At 44.3% G+C, this 18747-nt stretch overlaps 1 protein-coding gene and 1 long non-coding RNA gene across 2 annotated transcripts in view; one reads left to right on the top strand and one right to left on the bottom strand.

The window, feature by feature from the left end:
* The first annotated feature begins 661 nt into the window (after window positions 1-661).
* Window positions 662-9230, top strand: ODF1 (outer dense fiber of sperm tails 1). The gene is made up of 2 exons (XM_043880042.1): window positions 662-1123; window positions 8638-9230. The coding sequence occupies exons 1-2, from the start codon at window positions 804-806 to the stop codon at window positions 9104-9106; spliced, it is 789 nt and encodes a 262-aa protein (XP_043735977.1). The 5' UTR covers window positions 662-803; the 3' UTR covers window positions 9107-9230.
* Window positions 9231-12589: 3359 nt separating this feature from the next.
* LOC122679616 overlaps window positions 12590-18747 on the bottom strand; it is a 53091-nt gene continuing 46933 nt past the window's right edge. The window contains exon 6 of the long non-coding RNA XR_006336458.1: window positions 12590-12898. This is a non-coding gene — a long non-coding RNA (uncharacterized LOC122679616). The remainder of the gene's footprint in view (window positions 12899-18747) is intronic.

Genomic DNA, 18747 nt, shown 5'->3' with positions numbered 1-18747 from the left:
CCAACACTTGGGAAGCACTTGGGAATAGGGCATCTGGCAGCTTGGATGTAAGACCAGAGGCATAGTTGCTAGGAGGTGGTGACAAGGACAAGACTCTGAGCTTTGAGAGATGGGAGCTTAAGAGCAGGACCCTGGTCACAGGAGAACTGAGGTCCTAGGATAGCCAGGATGCCAGCTGATAAAGAATGGGCAGGACCCAGAGATGGGGGGCTCAGAAGGTCAAGGACAAAGGCTGACTCCAGGTTAGCTTGGTAAGGAGAACCCCTGGGGAGCTCTTAATACTCTACTAATAAAGGAATAGAAGCCAGAATGAATCCTAGAGTATAAGGGCAAGGCTAGATGTCAAGGCTGGAGCGAGAAGGTCCTGACGGAAGGAGCCAGGCAGCTCCTTCTACCCTGTGCACTAAGATCTTCATTGATCTTAGTGTGGCTAATCCAGAGGACACACACACACAAGAGCAGGACGATCTAGCCCAATGAACCCCAAGGAACTGTGATGATGCGGGGGGCCCACCCCACTTCAAGGTGAATGAAATCTTAACATTAGGGTGGTTCTGAGAGGAGCTCTGTAACTCTAAGGAGGGCCTCTGGAGAGCTTGACTGTGTACAGTTCTCATGGTAACCGAGAGACTATGACATACTTAAAGAGGGTGGTGAGGTCATAGAAGCCAAGCTTTAAAGTAAGTGAACCATGTGCGCCTCATTTATTTTTAAAAGAAACCTCTGAGAAGAGCTTAGAACAATTTTTTCCCCCCGAGTGCCATTTCCCAAAGGTACTCACAGAACAATAAGGTGTGACTGGAATGGCTGCACTGAGTTGTCTTTTGGACAGTGTCAGAAGGGACATCAAGAAGGTGGACAGAGAACTGAGGCAGCTGAGATGCATCGACGAGCTGAGCGCACGCTGCCTGTGCGACCTGTACATGCACCCGTACTGCTGCTGCGACCTGCACCCCTACCCCTACTGCCTCTGCTACTCCAAGCGAGCGCGCTCCTGCGGCCTGTGCGACCTCTACCCGTGCTGCCTGTGTGACGTTAAGCTTTACTGTCTTCGCCCGTCTCTCAGAAGTTTGGAGAGGAAAGCCATTAGAGCCATAGAGGACGAGAAGAGAGAGCTTGCCAAGTAAGACAACATCCTCAGGTTTTTATAGTTGGTGTGTTAGCCTCCTAGGTTGGAATAAGGGAGGAGAGGGTGGCAATCGATACGTGAACATAGATGAACCAGGTTCAAGATAATGACTCTGGTGACACAGAAAAGATTTAAGAACAGAAGAGTAAAGGGGTCCATAATGGGAATTGTAAGATTCTCAAAAGACAGTGTAATGATGTCGATTGGCAAGGTTGTTTTCGGCTTATGGCAGGAGCGCCAACGTGATAAATAATGTGGCTTTAATGAGGGAAGGAAACAGGGGGTGTCGTTAAAAAGCTATTGGGAGCAGCAAACTAAACATTTTTTCTGGTTATGAGTAAAGTGATTTGAGTGTATTTCGGCTTACAGAAATGACTATGGGAGAAGTAATAATAATTGATCAAGTCAAACGTTTGCCAGAGGCTTTAAGAGCAGGGGAGCAAATTGAACAATAAAGGCATTTATTTGGTTTTGTAGGAAATCCTTTCTCCTATTCTCCAACTCTTGATGACTTCAAATTCATCTGGTATTGGGTTTATTGTCTGCCTCCCCCTTCAACTATAGGAAAGATTGTGTAAAGAAATTATAGAACTGAAGCCACAGTATTCAGAATACAGTTGAAAAGGTTTTAATTGAACTGGATAATGTTAAATGCACTTTACAAGTTTTTTTGGTTTTCATCATATTTTACTTTTTGCCTAAGAAAACTTTTTCTGTCTATGTATGCCGTTTTAGTCTGTAACTATGATAGAAAAAAATAGTTGAAAGCACTGTCAGCTGGTTAAATTATGGTACATTCGTACGCTGGGATAGTATGTAGCTGTAAAAAGAACTGATAAAGAATTTTAAGTATTGTCATACTAAGTGAAAAAAGCAAGGTGCAGAAAAACTACTTAATATGCTACTATTTTTTAACAGATGGACACAAATAGATGATCTTTTTATTTAATTATATTTGACATAACATTGTGTAAATTTAAGGTGTACAACGTTGCTAACTTGATACATTTACATATTATAATATGATTGCCATTGTAGCAGTAATTAGCATCTCTAATCCCCAGGCTACACAGGGGCTTCCCTAGTGGCTCAGTGGTAAAAAATCCGTCTGCCAGTGCAGGAGATGAGGGTTCGATCCCCGGGTTGGGAAGATTCCCTGGAGAAGGAAATGGCAACCCACTCCAGTACTCTTGCCTGGGAAATCCCTGGACAGAGGAGCCTGGCGGGCTACAGCCCATGGGGTCGCAAAGAGTTACACAGGACTTAGTGACTAAAGAACAACAACAACAAATTGTGTTACATAATTATTTCTTTTTAGTGATTGGATTAATTAAGTCCTGGCCTCTTATCCAGTTTGATGATTATAATACAATATTTCATCTATATTTACTATACTGTGCATTAGATCTCTAGGACTTACTACTCATTGCCAATTTGTATCCTTAAACAACGTCCTTCTTATCCCAGTGATAGATTAATAGATTAGATGATAGATTAGACAGATAGACAGATACATTAATAGATGAATAGACAGACAGGAAGAATGAAAAAGGAGGGAAGGAAAGAAGGAAGGAAGGGGAGAAAGGAGAAGGAGAGAGAGGAAGAAAGAAAGAAAAAGAAAGATGACGATGGGTGGATGGATGAAGACAGAAAGAGACAGAATGAAGCCCTTGACAGTAGTGACAGTGATGATTCCCTGGAATGGGGCAATAGAGCAATTATTGTCTAGGTCATCAGTCAGCAAAGGTCAGTAATGAACTTCCTTCAATAGTCTGAGATGGGACCATTGCTATAAACTCATCTACACTCAATCTGAACCAATTTTAATTTTTATCCCATCAGGTATCAAGTTATATAAATTTCATGCAAGGGTCCTTTTTTAAATATTTGGTCTAAATGAAGGGTTACTTGTGAGTAGTCTGTGTCTACTTCCCCATGCCTCTGACTATTCAAATACCCTTGCTCCAAGTCTGCTCAGCCTCTGCCTCCTGGCTGTCCTATTCTCCAGACTGTCCAGGTGAGGTCTTCACCACCTAGGCACCCTCCACCTGGGAGTCCCAGTGACCCACTCTGGGAGTCTCTACTCCCAGATCTGCAGTAGACACTTCAAGCTTAAATCTCAGCAGTGTGGTTTATACAAGAGGTAATGTTTTCTATGGTTTGTGATACTCTTCCTAACAATGTCTGGATTTTTTGCTAATTTTTTTTCCTGTTGCCTGCAGCAGTATATGGAGCTGCTGATGTCTTCTGGGATCTCTGAACTGATAATCCTGAGTCCATTTCAGAAATGATCTCAGGTCTGCCCTCTTCCCAGCTATTTTTCTTCCTACTCAGACCACCTTGGGAAACTCTCCTATGCTCTATTTCTTTCTTTTGGTTTTTTTTTTAATGCTCTATTTCTAACAGTTTGACATTTCACTGTCCTGAAAAGCTTAGAGTTACCTGCAAACCTAAATATTCAAATTTCTGAATATGAATGAAAATGTTAAAGCCTGGTCCAGCTCTAGTCCCAGAGGACTCCCACTATTATTTTTTTTTCAGTGAAATGTCTCTTTTCTTATCTCTCAGCTCCCAATCCATGACTGAATGGATTCAGAAATATCATGTTGATTCGATTTTTAAAAAACAATCTTTGGTGTGAAACCTTCCCAAGGCTTTTAGAATTTAGAAAGCATATGCACGTGACCTTTTACCCCTTAAAGCAAAATATGACATGTCCTCTTAGATGCCAGGACATGTTATCCAGAAGATTCTGTGCCCAATGGAGAAGATTCCTTGGTCTAGAGTTGCCATGGCCCCATTGGAATTGTTTTTCTGTGTCAGAGTCTATGTGCTGTCTTTGGGTGTTCCGTTAATAATGGGCAAGAAGTTTTGGCAGACCATATAATTTCCCCAAAAACTCATTTGAGCCTTCCTGAGTATTTGATTGGTGTGTATTTGATTGTGTGTGTGTGTATGTTGTGTGTTTTTAGTCTGGGTACAGAAGGTCCAAATTCTTTCCATTGTTTACTGAGCAGCTACTTCTAAAGACACCTTGGCAGTATCTTCAATAGTGGAGACCCAAGTAACTTCCATTTCATTAGCTTCTTTGAAATTCCTTTCTCCTTCCAAAATTACTTTTGTACTCCAAGCACCAGCCTTTTCCCTGACTCTTCCTTCCTTCCTTTTCTGAATTGAGAGAGACTGAAGTTACTTTGTTTCATTTCTCTTGTAGGAAACCATGCGACCAGCCTGATGTAAGTTTGCACTTGATTCACCCCCACATTTCGCCGGCTTCCTGTCCTCTATATGCAAATGGTAGAAACAAAGCCAGCCCCTCCTCAACCCTGCCCTTAGAAGTGAAATTGCACAGTCGTGTGCGACTCTTTGCAATCCCATGGACTGTAGTTTACCAGGCTCCTCCTTCCATGGAATTTTCCAGGCAAGAGTATTGGAGTGGCTTGCCATTTCCTTCTCCAGGGGATCTTCCCGATGCGGGAATCGAACCCCGGTCTCCCACATTGCAGGCAGATGCTTTACCCTCTGGGTAAGAGCCATCCTGCCCTTAGGAGTTCATTATCTTATTATAGTTTATATAGGAGTGGCTCTAACACCTGGCTCTGGTGTTCGTGGGCAAATGAACCTTGATTTGCAGCTGCACTTAGGAATGCCCTAGGCTCAACGCTGGGCCCTTTGCAGGTACCTGGAAATTCATCCTGAGACTGCTTCCGTCCACTCATCCAAGTATCCTTGGTTGACCTACAGCTCAAGAAGTTCCCTTAAAAAAAACCCCCACCTCAGAGGCATCATCTTCTGAGAACTTCAGAAACCAGCCTTCTCATTTCCTTTTACCCCTCACACTCTGAGTATGAAGTTCTCCCTGCATCACCCTCACTGGGGGAGGCTGATGACTGTCAGCCCTCAGAGCGCATTCTTTGTGGTTTAGCAGTGCCTCCCTGGGCTTTAAGCCCTCGGGCAAATCATTCCACTCCCCCCAACCCACCTCATTCTCTGACCCAAAGATCAGGGCATAGGCACACCGTGGGAAGCCAGCAAAGAGGAACCCAGGAGCTCCACGGCTTTACCTTACGGCTGGTGGCAGGCTGACTCTCCCACTGAGAGGAGAGCTTGCTGTTTCCCTCTGTGACCTTGCAGAGCTGGAAGCAAGTTGGGCGCCTCGGTCCGCTCTCACTGCAATCTCTTTGTACCCACAGGTCTCAGGGCCCAGGCACCCAGGGCAGCAGGAGCAGGAGTTGCTGCCCCTGTAAGCCAAGTGCATGTCCATTATTTGGCCTTCGTGTTTAATGACACGGGACATGGGGCTTGGCCGCTTAAAGCCTCGTATTTCAGGGAAGTCTGTGTAAGGCTGTGTAAGGAGCCTGATGAAGAGACTTACCTAGCATGTCATCTTCATTTAACCCTTGCAACATCTTGGCCAACTCATAGATGATGAAATAGAGTCAGGGCAACATTCTTGATCATCAGGATATGGGAGAGCCGGGACTTAAGGCCAGGTTTGCCCGAGTCTGGAATCCATGTGCTTAACTGCCTGGTCACCAGTGGTCAGAGTGACCTCCCGACTGAAATGAGCAGCCAGCATCACCTGGAACTTGTTAGAAATGCAAATTCTTGGTTCCCTCCTCAGATCAGCTGAATCAGAAACTCTGGGGGTGGGGCCCAGACACCTGTGTTTGAACAAGTACCATAGGTGTTCAGTCACACCTGTGTGGTACTACCCTGCTCCCGCTGAGGGACATACTTCTCCAAAATCAGGAGACAGACAAGGCAAGGAAACAGGAAGAGGGAGAAGAAGAGGGAAAGATGTGTTGGAAAGGAACAAGTAAGCTTAACGGGTTACTGGCAGGGGTCTGTTAGGAGAAAAAAGTAACTAGAGGAAGGTCAGCCACCCTCTGGTTCAGTGTAGAGACTGGCGTTCTCATCATCCTCTTTACCTTATTCGCCCCTCGGCAGAAAACTGATTCATCTCTTTGTGAAGACAGCTGGCAGTGTCACTCCCCTTTGCTCTGGGCAGAATCACATTCAGGAGCGTGGTCAAGCCTTCAGGTGAAATCCAGTTTCAGTCGGGAGGAGAGGTGACACCCCAGAGTGGCCGACAAACAGCACTGCCCACTCGCTCTGCCCCGGTTTCCCTAAGAGGCTTCTGCCACCCACCAAAGAGGCTGACTTGCCTCTGCTGACCGTGACTAACCTCTGCCCTCACGGTCACCGTAAAGCAGGCCATCTCCCTTTACCCAGAACCTCACAGAGCCAAGGAAAATCTCATGTAGGGTGACGGTACATTGCCAGGCAGGAGTCAGGTTGCAAGTTCGGAGTTGAATCTAATGACTAAAATGAGGCTCCTGCAATTTCTCCTAAACCCACACATCCCCACAGGTCACACCTGACCTAGGAGCAAAAGGAAGAAGAAATCTGATCCAGCCTAGACTTCTGGGGCGATTTCCTGAAGACCCACATTTGTGAGACCCCCGTGCATCTGCTGCAGTAGAGAGGGGGCCAGAGTGACAGGAATAGTGGAAGAGGGGGAAACCTAAGAAAAACCCAAAGCAAACATGAATTTATACCCCAGGATTCAGATTGCTGAGAGGAGGAGATGGATCTGGGAGCTGGCTTTGGCTTGTAGATCGGGTTCCCAGATCCATCTCCTGCAGAAGGCAAGAGGGCTTTTGTGGGTATGTTAAAAAAGAAAAAATAGTCCATCTTTTTGCTTATCTGTACTTTGAATTTCCTGGGCTTACCAGGTGGCGCTAGTGGTAAAGAACCCGTCTGTCAATTCAGGAGACATAAGAGACTCAGGTTCTATCCCTGGGTTAGGAAGATCCCCTAGAGAAGGGAATGGCTACCCACTCCAGTGTTGTTGCCTGGAGAATCCCATGGACAGAGGAGCCAGGCGAGCTACAGTCCATGGGGTCACAGGGTCGGCCATGCTTGAAGCGACTGAGCACAGCACATTTTGAGTTTTCTGCAATGAACTTGTGTAACTTATGTAACAAAAAGCTGCAAGTGTATAAACAAAATTCAGCATAAAAAGTCAGAATAGAAAATGTATCTCAGATTAATCACCCAATCAGAGTCCAGACTCCTCAAAGCAGAAGAGATTCTAGAAAGCACACACACCAAGACCTCCCTTTGGAGGCCAAAGATGCAAGATTTGCCAGGAGTGGCTCTTAGAATACAGATTATTATTTTTTTTAATGTTAAGGGAGTAAAAAGAAGAGCATTTCAGAGCATTAGGTTGTCTTTGGAAGGATCAGGCAATTAGAAAGAAAGTGGTCCCTGAGGAGCCCCAGAGCAGGCAGGGCTGATGCCAGGCCTCCGAGACTGAGTGGGTCCTCATGCCGAGAGCTCAGTTTAACTGATGGTTAAAATCATAACCTTAGCATTAAACAGGCCTGGATTTGAATCTAGGCTCTGCACTCACCACCTTCAGCATCTCCCCAACTACAAAACAGTGACAATTCCACCTGCGTGACTGGGTTCTCGTGCAGGTCAAACGAAACAATGCCTCCAATGGCTTAGTACTTCCCATGACACATTGTGGGACACACACACACACACAACAGACAAAAGCCTAACATGCTAACCGTGCTCGGAGCACTAGTATAGATCCTTTACGTTCATCAGCTAATCTGTCTCATGAAACGCCTAGAAATGGGTTACTGGTATCATCCCAGATATACAGATGAGGAAACTGAGGCAAAGAGAGGTTAAGGAGCCTGCCCATGTTTCCATAACTAAAAAGAGGAGGAGTTGAAATTTAAATGCAAGAGAAAGTGCTGATCATTTTGTAATGGACAAAGTATCAAATCACTATGTTGTGCACTAGGAATGTTGTAGGTCAATTATACTTTAGAAAAACCCAACTAACAAACCAACCAGACAGACAGAAAAAGAGATCAGATAGTTACTAGAGGGGTGGGAAAGGGGGAGGATTGGATAAAGGTGGTCGAAAGGTACAAACTTTCAATTATAAGGTAAATAATACTAGGCATGTAATATACAATACGATTAATTAACAGTGCTGTAGGTTGTATATGAAAGTTAAGAGACTAAATCCTAAGTGTTCTCATCACAAGGAAAAAGATCTTTCTGTTTAATTCGGTATCTATATGAAGTGATAGATAATCACTAAACTTACTGAGATAATCATTTCACGATGTATTTAAGTCAAATCATTATGCTGTACACCTTAAATTTACAATGCTCTATGTCAATTATCTCTCAATAAACCTGGAAAGAAAAAGAATTAAACAAAAAAATAAACTTCCAGAGAAAGATCTGGAAGACCACTCACTGATAGTTAACAGGGGTTTACCTGTGGGAGGGTGTGGTTTCCAAGGACTCTCATTTTTCACTTCACACACTTCTGTAAAGTTTGACTCCTCACAGTGACTGGTATTTACTTCTGCTGGTTTTTTTTTAATAGAGGTTAAGATGTTGCTTGTCCAGTTGTGTCTGAGTTCCGCGGTCTGAGCTTCTCCCTCCCACCCGTTCCTTTTCCTAACCTCCAGACTGAGAAGAACGACAAATAGAATTCTGGCCTCCTCTTGCTGTAGTAGTAACATTTTAGGATCGGTGAACGTGTGCGGCTTCGAACCGGATCAAGTCAAGGTTCGCGTGAAGGACGGAAAGGTGTGTGTGTCGGCCGAGCGCGAGAACAGATACGACTGCCTGGGGTCGAAAAAATACAGCTACATGAACATCTGCAAAGAGTTCAGCTTGCCCCCGTGCGTGGACGAGAAGGACGTGACGTACTCCTACGGGCTCGGCAGCTGCGTCAAGATCGAGTCTCCCTGCTACCCTTGCACGTCTCCCTGTAACCCCTGTAGCCCCTGTAGCCCCTGTAGCCCCTGCAGCCCCTGTAGCCCCTGTAACCCCTGTAACCCCTGCGGCCCCTGTAACCCCTGTAACCCCTGTGACCCCTGTAACCCCTGTTATCCTTGTGGGAGCCGGTTTTCCTGTAGGAAGATGATCTTGTAAAGTGTAGGAACCTAGGACTTATAGAAGTCATGTATCCAGCCAGGCAGCTCTTCCAGTGTTTCTCTCCCCCTTCCCATGGCCCGTGTTATTCGAGAACATAGGAGACTGAATACATAACAGCAACGCACTGGTGTGTGCAAGTCTTTTGGTTCAACCCCCACTGCCGAGCCCCACCTGGTTAGTGGGCATCGGAAGGATGAAGGGATGGGCACGGAAGGTGAATGGTGAAGTCTGCCCTCCCGTGTGCTTCTTCACACCCCGCCAATGCCAAATGGAAAAAGATATTTTGTGGGTGGGCATCCTCACATGTTGCTTTTCCAAATGAGTCAGTGACATGGCCTAGTCCAGAAATTAAACAGTCAAAGCAGAAAATGAGACTAGTTAGGGTTGAAGACAAGCACTTTTTCAAAGCTGCTATGGTAGGGAGCACTGGGGAGAAAGTGTGACTCCCCAAGGGACACGTGGTTGGGTTTTGACTGGGGGCAACAAACAGAGTACAAAGGTACGGGGTTGGGGGGGCAAGCCCGCTGACAGAGGGTAGGGCGGCCATACAGCTGCTGTTTCTCAACATTCCTGAGATTGGGGGGAAGGGCCAGCTCTGGCTCAGGGTGGTTTGCAAAATCCTCAGGATTTATTTCAACTATGCTTTCCTCAGTCCCTAAAACTCCTTCAGGGCACAGAAGTTCAGCCCAACGTTCATGAGTGGAAAGTACAGCTTTCAAAAAATGATAGCGTAGTTCCCCTGAATTTGGATCCTCACGGACATAGCCCATGAGTCACTCTCGACCGCCAAGACAGAAGTAAGTGTAAAGAAGAGGGAGATGACGGGGCGGGGTCAGGATGAGGACATGGGCTGGTTTCACGTCTGACTTTTACAAGGAACATAAAACCTACACGTTTGCAGAGTAAGTCTCTTTACTAGTCTCAGCTGCACATGGGTTAAAGCCTGGGCTGCACACGGGAATCTCTTGGGAACCTTTAAAAACATGGATGCCAAACCATAAAGAGAAAAAAGACAAACCACACACACAATGCACCAGAGAAAACAAAAAAATTAAGAAAATGTTTTTAAAAAGAAAAAAAAAAATACATTGAGATTTTTAAAAGTCTCCCCAGGTAAAACTCTGAGTCACACAGGTAAGGTTGAGAAACTCTGGATGATATCGTAAAACTCTCCCAGTCCTGTCTCTTTAAAAGTTTCCTTCAAGGTTAAAAAATATTGGTGATAGAAAACATATTTTGCTTTTAGTTGAGGGAAATAATGGCCTGCTAATACAGGTGGTAGATAAAAAATATTGAACATTTCAAAAATGTATTACCTAGCAACTAGATATAAATGAATGTGTGTACCAAATGATAGTTACCTTTATAAGTGTCTTGCTACACTTTGATTACATGTTCATAAATATTCTAGTTTCTAAGTAACACATTTTTAAAATGGATTTTGAAAAAATTTCATGCTGTTGGGTCAATGGAATCCGGCTGGGGTCTTAAATAAGTGGGAATCCCTGTCCTCTGGAGGGTACCATTCCAGGACATGCCTGGTGACGGTTCATGCTTTTATTCACCTACCCACCTGCTCACCTTCTTGTTAGTCTAGATTCATTCATTTACTAACCTGCCAGCCAGACTTATCAGTTTAAATGCCAGATACTGTGTTCTATACCCTCTTCACCAATGCCTCAAATTCAAGAAGGTGCTTGGAGAGATTGGGAGAGGAGGGGGTTCTGAAGAAACTGAATTTATAAGGATTAGGAGAGGCCGGCAGGGCATTCTGGATGCACCTTGGGCATTTCTGAAAAATGCACTGAAAATGCACTGAAAATTGCCTCATAGGATCCCTCAGGGAAGCCGGAGGCCATCCCTCAGCTGGAAGCCTGGCCTTCGGTGGTGGGTTAGTTGCCTGTATCTGCCATCATCCTCACAGGGAAAACTGATATAAAGGCAAGGGTTTGTCTATTGAGTACCTGCAATGACAGTACCAGGAGCTGTTGTCAATGAGAAATACCTTTCCAGGAGCTTTGTTCAGTGAAGGCAAGACTAACACCATGATACAATTGTCAAGGGCTTTAGGTGTGCTTCAGATAAGTCAGTAACAGCAAGGGTCCTGGAGCCAGGATGCCAGACAGGGCATTTGAAAGCCAGCATTCACTGTTCTATAGAAACTGGTCCATCACTTAGAATTCCTTCTAGCAGGTCATCTTTCTCTCTACACTGTAGAGAGTGCTCCCAAGGTTGTGGGCATGACCCTGTGTGGCTGGAATAACTTCTGCTTTTGGTGGAATAGGGACCACCAAGCATCAGAATATTTGAAAGTTCAATCTGGAAGGTTCTGGGGGGTGGGTGGCAATACTCCTTTTCTTCTAAAACTTCAGTGAAAACTAAATTTTCATACACTAAGAAAAATGTCCAATTAAAAAAATGGCCAGAGAAAAGTTTTACTTAGTGATTTTTTTAAATAAAACAATCATTTTTCTAACATTCATGAATTTGTAGGTCAGAAATTTAGGAAGGGTGAGTAGGATGTCTTGTCTTTGCTTCATTTGGGAAAATTCAGGTGACTGGAGTCTTCTAGAGGCTTCTTCATTCATCATCTGGCACCAGGCTGGGATGATTGCAGGGCTGGGTTGGGATTTCAGGGGAAGAGTCTTACAATGGTATATAAAATGTCACACTGTTTTATACACATAAATAAAAGTTTTTATTGAAAACAATACAACATGAATGATAATATTCAGCATCAAAAATGTTTCCATTAACAGGAGTGTAAATTGATTCAGCCACTATGGAAGACAGTATGGAGATTCCTTAAAAAATTAGGATTAAAGCCACCATATGACCCAGCAATCCCACTCCTAGGCATATACCTTGAGGAAACCAAAATTGAAAGAGACACATGCATCCTGTTGTTCATTGCAGCATTGTTTACAATAGCTAGAACATGGAAGCCACCTAGATGTCCATCGACAGATGAATGGGTGAAGAAGTTGTGGTACATACACATGGTGGAATATTACTTTGCCATAAAAAGGAACGCATTAAGTCAGCTCTAATGAGGTGGATGAACCTAGAACCTATTATACAGAGTGAAGCAAGTCAGAAAGAGAAAGATAAATATCGTAGTCTAATGCATATATACAGAATCTAGAAAAATGGTACTTAAGAATTTACTTACAGGGCAGCAATGGAGAAACAGACATAGAGAACAGACTTGTGGACATGGAGAGAGGGGAGGAGAGGGTGAGATGTATGGAAAGAGTAACACGGAAACTTACATTACCATATGTAAAATAAACAGCCAACAGGAACTTGCTGTTTGGCTCAGGAAACTCAAACAGGGGCTCTGTATCAATCTAGAGGGGTGGGATGGGGAGGAAGACAGGAGGGAGGTTCAAAAGGGAGGGGATATATGTGCACCTATGGCTGATTCATGTTGAGGTTAGACAAAAAACAACAACATTCTATAAAGCAATTATCCTTCAATAAAATTTAAAAAAAAAATGTTTCCACTAAGGGAACATTTGAAATTAACACTGAATTAAAGGGGAGGGATGAAAAAGGAAGTGACAACCCACTCCAGTATTCTTGCCTGGGAAATCCCACAGAGGAGCCCAGTGGGCTGCAGTCCATGGAGTCACAAAAGAGTTGGGCACAGTTTAGCGACTAAACAACAAAGAGAGTAGGGATAAAACAGAAGCTTGGGACGAACATACACAATTATACATAAAATAGACAACCAACAAGAATCTACTGTACAGCATAGGGAACTCTACTCCATATTCTGTGATAAGCCTGTAAGAGAAAAGAATTTAAAAAAGATTGAATATATGTATAACCAAATCACCTTGCTGTATACCTGAAGCTAACACAACATTGTAAATCAACTATATGCCAATACAATTAAAATTTTAGAAAGCCACTGCATTAGAAAGTTACAGGAATATGGTCGCCACTGCCTATGAAAACTACAGCCAGACACAATTAAGCTTTGTTCACTGTTTTTCTTCCCCATGCATTTGTGGTTATCAAAATCATTTAAGTTAAAAATGAATCGAGGTTTAGTGTTGCTTCTATAAATCCAATGGATATCTCAGGTTTGCTGGGACAGCCCAGGTTTCAAGTGACGGTATCCTGATTTGGGGATTAGGGAACGTGGTCCACACTGTGGACTTGTGTGGTGAGGGTTTCCCAGGTGTGAAGGGGTTAGTACGGATCATTTGGACAATATCTGAGACAGCAACTGAACAGAAGGGTACAAGAATGAGAAAGCTGTTGGAGCCAAACTGGCAGCCCACGAAGGAGGAGGTAGGCAGGCATAAGGCCAGGATGCGTTTGGGCGGAACAGCATGATAATCGGTCAGGCAGCCATCTTGGAAGAGGAAGTTGGTTTTCTCGAGTCCGCAGCTTAGTCATCTTCCGGTATCATCAGTGTCAAGTACTTTTTAGCTTTCAGGACCTGGCCACCGGCTTCTGAGGTGGTTTCACCACTGAGGAAGGGGGTGGGTTCTAGAAGGGTGGGCCTACAGGTTCATTTGTGGAAGAAACCCTCCTCCCTTCTTCACGTGAATCCATTCAAGGACTTCTGTGCCCAGCAGCCTGGAAGAAACTGGACAGGGAACTTCCCAGTGGCGGGAGGTGGGGCGGGGTGGGCATCTAGTGGTTAAGACTCTGCACTCCCAATGCAGGAGGCTGGGGTTTGATCCCTGGTCAGGGAACTAGATCCCAAAGACTGCAACGAAGATAAAAGACCTCGTGTGCCACAGCTGAGACCCGGCACGACCAAATACATAACAAATAAAAATAAACATTAAAAAAAAAAACCACAACAAGAAAGTGGGCAGGATCCAGAAATGGCCAAAACCCAAATCTTTGCCTCTGAGGAGTTCCAGTCCAGTGAGGAGGTCAGGCCTATAAAACGGTAAGTTATAATTTCACTTTACCAAGGTTTCTTGTCTAGACAGAACCAAGCACTGAGGGAACAGAGGACAGAGCTGGTAGCCAGCGGGGAGCTGGGCTGACTCAGGCCGGCCATCGCGTGCCATGCCTCGCACGGTCCTAAGTCCTCCCTTCCCGCAGTGGGGTAAGCACAGGGAATGACAAGAACTGCTTCTCCCGGGCCTGTCTAAGTGCTTCTGAGGGGCCCTCTTATCCTTCCAGGCTCCATTGCTTCTTTTCCTAATTTCCTCCCCTTTAAGGCCCTGTCAGAGTCCAGGCAGCAAAGAGACCACACTCAGCTGCGGTTACGAGAAGGCTTCTTAGCGAAGTGACTATTTACAGAGGTGTGGGTAGCTTCCTCTCAGTAGTAAGAAATGCTGATGCCCACAGCCACTGCCCACCGAGGGAAGGGGCTCACCCACCTGAGCAGCAGAGGCTGAGGAAGACACGGGCGTGGGTGCCCAGGTGAAAGCTGGCGTCCTGGGAGGAGGGCCACATGACGGGACCTGTGACTGTAGAGGAATGTGCTGCTGCCAGGCCCGCCCAGCCCGTGAGGGCTGACAGCGATGGACACTCCCACCTCCCCTTCCTCCAAGCCTCCAAACCCCTGACTGGGTATCCACTGGCCACACCCAGCGGGGGAGCCGAAGGTGAGGGAGCCTGTGAGGTGGTCCCATGAGGTTAGCCACCCGGGGCCCACAGCAGAAGTCCATGTGGAACTGCGGAGTTAACGGAAATCACCCACACTCTTTCCTTCCTTCTCACCGGCTTGCCCACAGGGCATTATGCCAGGCATTGAGGAACGAAGGCTCAATAAGCCAGACCTGGCCCTCGACTTTACAGAGCTTACAATCTAGGAAGGAAACAAAATGAGGGTATACAGGGGTGAATGAGCTTAGGAAACAACCCTGGGGTCTAGTTTTACTTTGCCAAAGTCAGGCCACATGGCTCCTTGCTTCCAGAACTACGTGTGTCTGAAGGGACCCCCATGAAAACCTTTTCTCGGGGATCACCCTAGGAAGCCCAGGTGATGGACCACTCGGAATTCAGAGGTAGAACGCTTCTCAGCCCCAAGTCACTGTACCCCAGGCCCTCTGTAATTCAGCATTTCTATCTCTGGTTTAAACCTAGGCACTCTCCCTTAATACATAAAGGAAGACAGATTCAGAAAACATCTTTCAGCCTTGGGATGGAGAAAAACAATCTGGGCGAGTCAGGGTACCCAGAAGCCATAACAAAAATTGCAGATATATTCAATGACATTTATTCAATGACATTTTTTAATATTCTGAGGCAAAAATTATGAAGTCAGTGGAGACATAATAGACTAGGAAACAATAGTTGAAACCTGATGAAGTTCAAAGTCCTTAGCAAACAATTTGAAGAGCAAAGGACAATTTAAAAATCGGCAAGAAGAATATTTATAGCAGCTTTATTCATAATCTCTAAAAACTGAAAGCAGCCAAGATGTCCTTCAATAGAACATAGAATGGATAAACTGTGGTACATCCACACAATGGGATATTATTCTGTGATTTAAAAAAATAATAAGCTATCAAGTCAGGAAAAGACATGTGTGAACCTCAAATACATATTGTTAAATGAAATCTGAAAAAGTTACCTACTGTATAATTCCAACTATATGAGATTCTGGAGAGGGCAAAACTATAGAGACAGTAAAAAGGTCAGTGATTGGCAGGAATTTGATAGGAGTGGGGTAGAGGGTTGAATAGAAGAAGCATGCAATTTTATTTTTCAGATGGTGAAACTACTCTGTATGATACAGTACTTGTAAATACAGGACACTGTGTATTGGTTAAAATCCATAGAACTTCACAGCACAAATAGTGAACCAATGCATACACATTAAAGTAAATCATCTAGGAGATTAAGGGACTCCAGGATTGAATGCAGACTGTGATGAAATAATCTGTACTGCAAATGTAACAAAACACCTCTCTGAAGGAGGTGGGGGGATAGGTGCTGACCGAGGTCACCTTGGAAATGAATGGAGCCGTAAGACTAAAGGCAAAAAGAACTGCACGTAAAACTGTACTCTGTTTGATGAAGTTTTTCCCATCAGGGTAGGGTTAATAATTCTGATGCTGATATACATGTGTACTGGAAATCAACAATGAAGCAAATATTGTAGGGAGCCAGGATTCTCACTGTTGGAGTGGGCATTTACAAATAAGCATGGGAAGGAGGTGAGACCATTCCATGTAGTCGTAGAGCTGTGGATATAGGAATGAATTCATGTTCATATAGAGATATTTGTAAATGTGTATAGATACACTGGTTAATAAGTTCACATACATTCCCTTGCTCTGTGTACTGCAAGAAACTGGAAACAATAACACCCCAATAGTAATGAGCAATCTTGTACCCAGACCTTGGTTTCTAATATCATTCTCTCATAAAAGAAACTAGAACTATTTGGAGAAAAGGCTGATTCTAGGGTAGGGCAAGCTGATTCCAGGACACAAGAAGAACCTGGAGCACCTTGAAATGCCAGAAGGCAAGGATGTGATAAAAAAAATAAAACCCAGACTTCCGTGGTGGTCCAGTGGTTGAGACGCCGCCTTCCGATGCAGAGGGTGTGGATTCAATCCCTGGTCGGGAAACTTAAGATCCCACATGCTACAGGGAGTGGTCAAAAATTCAATCAACAATAGATAAAACACACACACACACACACATTGATGGTAGTATGTCAAAGGGTCATGGGCATCATCTGAAATGGTCCAAGCTGGAACAATTTGAGCAAGAAAATAAGTAAGATAGTATTGGATTATAACTTAAAGAATAAGGTAAATATCCAGGCATCCAAATGGATACATGTAGATGAATAATTAAGTAAACAATTAAAGGGAAACAGATAACTCTCTCATATAGAAGGGTTCCAAATAATTCATGTAAATACTTTACCCTATAGGAGGTGAGGCATAACCGCCACTCCATAGGTGTGGGTTATACATAAAACATGGGCTTTCCTGGTGGCTCAGCTGGTAAAGAATCTGCCTGCAATGCAGGAGACCCGGGTTCAATCTCTGGGTTGGGAAGATCCCCTGGAGAAGGGAAAGGCTACCGACTCTAGTATTTTGGCCTGGAGAATTCCATGGACACAGTCCATGGGGTTGCAAAGTGTCCAACATGACTGAGAGACTTTCACTTTCACACATAGTAACTACCTCCCAAAGGGGGCAGTATGGAAAAAGCGGGGAGAGAGTAACTCTGCAGGGGAGAATCTGACAGACACTACCTTGCCAGGTGCACAAGGCGGACGCCAAGGTCAGGTTGGATGCCAAGGCCAGATAATTTGGGTCTTAATACCAGTTTAGGCAGGAGAAAAAGACAAGACCCAGATAGGGACATACTATATACAATGCTTGACCAGCACTATTCAAAACTGTCAAGGTCATGGAAAATAAGCAGTGTCTGAGAAGTCATCAAAGTCAGGAAGAGCCCAAGGAGCTGAAACAACTAAATGTAATGTGGTGAAGAAGAGTATGCCATTAATGTTTTATTTCAACTTCTGGCACAGAAAGGAGACACTAGGCAAAAAACTAAGGACATTTGAAGGTCTTCAATTAATAATAATGTATCAGCAATGGTCCATGGACTATAACACATGGAGCAAAGTAATGTAAGATGTTACCAACAGGGGAAAGTGGGTGCAGCTCTGTGGGAACCTCTGTACTGTCTTCACAATTCTGTAAATCTAAAATTGTTTTTTAAAATAAAGTTCATGTTGGGAATTCCCTGGTGGTCCAGTAGTTAGGACTCTACACTGTCACTGCCCAGCGCCTGGGTTCAGTCCCTGGTCAGGGAACTAGGATCCCACAAGCCACATAGTGCAGTCAAAGAGAAAGTTTATTTTAAAATAATAAAGAAGGCAATTTGTAGAAGAGGAAATGTGGACATGAAAAAAAAAAAAAACAAAAACACCCTGAACCCTGTGGTCATTGTAGAGAAGCAAACTAAAACATTAACGGCATACTCTTTTTTCACACAACAAATTAGCTTAAACCATAACAGCTACACCTATTTTATTCTGTCTTGTGGTTAAGAGGGCACATTCATTTCTTGCTGGTAAAAGTGTAAGTTGCTAAACCTTTTGGACAACAATCTGACATTATCTACTATAAAGGCACGTATTTTTGGAGGCCATATTCTACTGCAGTTGACCCTCAGAAACTAGAGCACTGGTGTACACAAACCAGAGGACACATTTTGAAGCTTGGTTTGAAGAGGTGAAAGTCGGAAAACCATCTGAGTATCTCTCAACAAGGGAAGAGCTGGACTACCGTTTGCTCATCTTGTGGAACATTTAATAAGCATGACGAGTGAGATCCCCAAGGATTGGTCAGGCGGGATTATGTCCTCTCCCCTCTCTATGAAGAAGGATAGAAGTTAATCTCTGGAGATAATCTAGACCCTTAGAAGTATGGGAGGAATCTACATAATACACTTTGCTAAAACCAGCCCTCATCTACCACCGATTCCTTCATGTACTTGCAGTCCCACAACTTGCCACCCCCAGAAGCCCCAAATGCTTTTCTTATGTCTTATCGCTTCTCTAAAATGTATCGTTCTTTTGTTAAGATGCTGCATAAGCCCAAGGTCTTACCACCTCTTTGAGTTACTTACAGCTGAGTGCTCCCATGCACATGCATGTTAATAAACTTGATTTCTCTTGTTAATTT

This window comes from Cervus elaphus, chromosome 21, assembly GCF_910594005.1.
Source record: "Cervus elaphus chromosome 21, mCerEla1.1, whole genome shotgun sequence".
Lineage (NCBI taxonomy): Eukaryota > Metazoa > Chordata > Mammalia > Artiodactyla > Cervidae > Cervus > Cervus elaphus.
The sequence above is the reverse complement of the archived record's forward strand: the minus strand, read 5'-3'. Positions and strand labels throughout refer to the sequence as shown.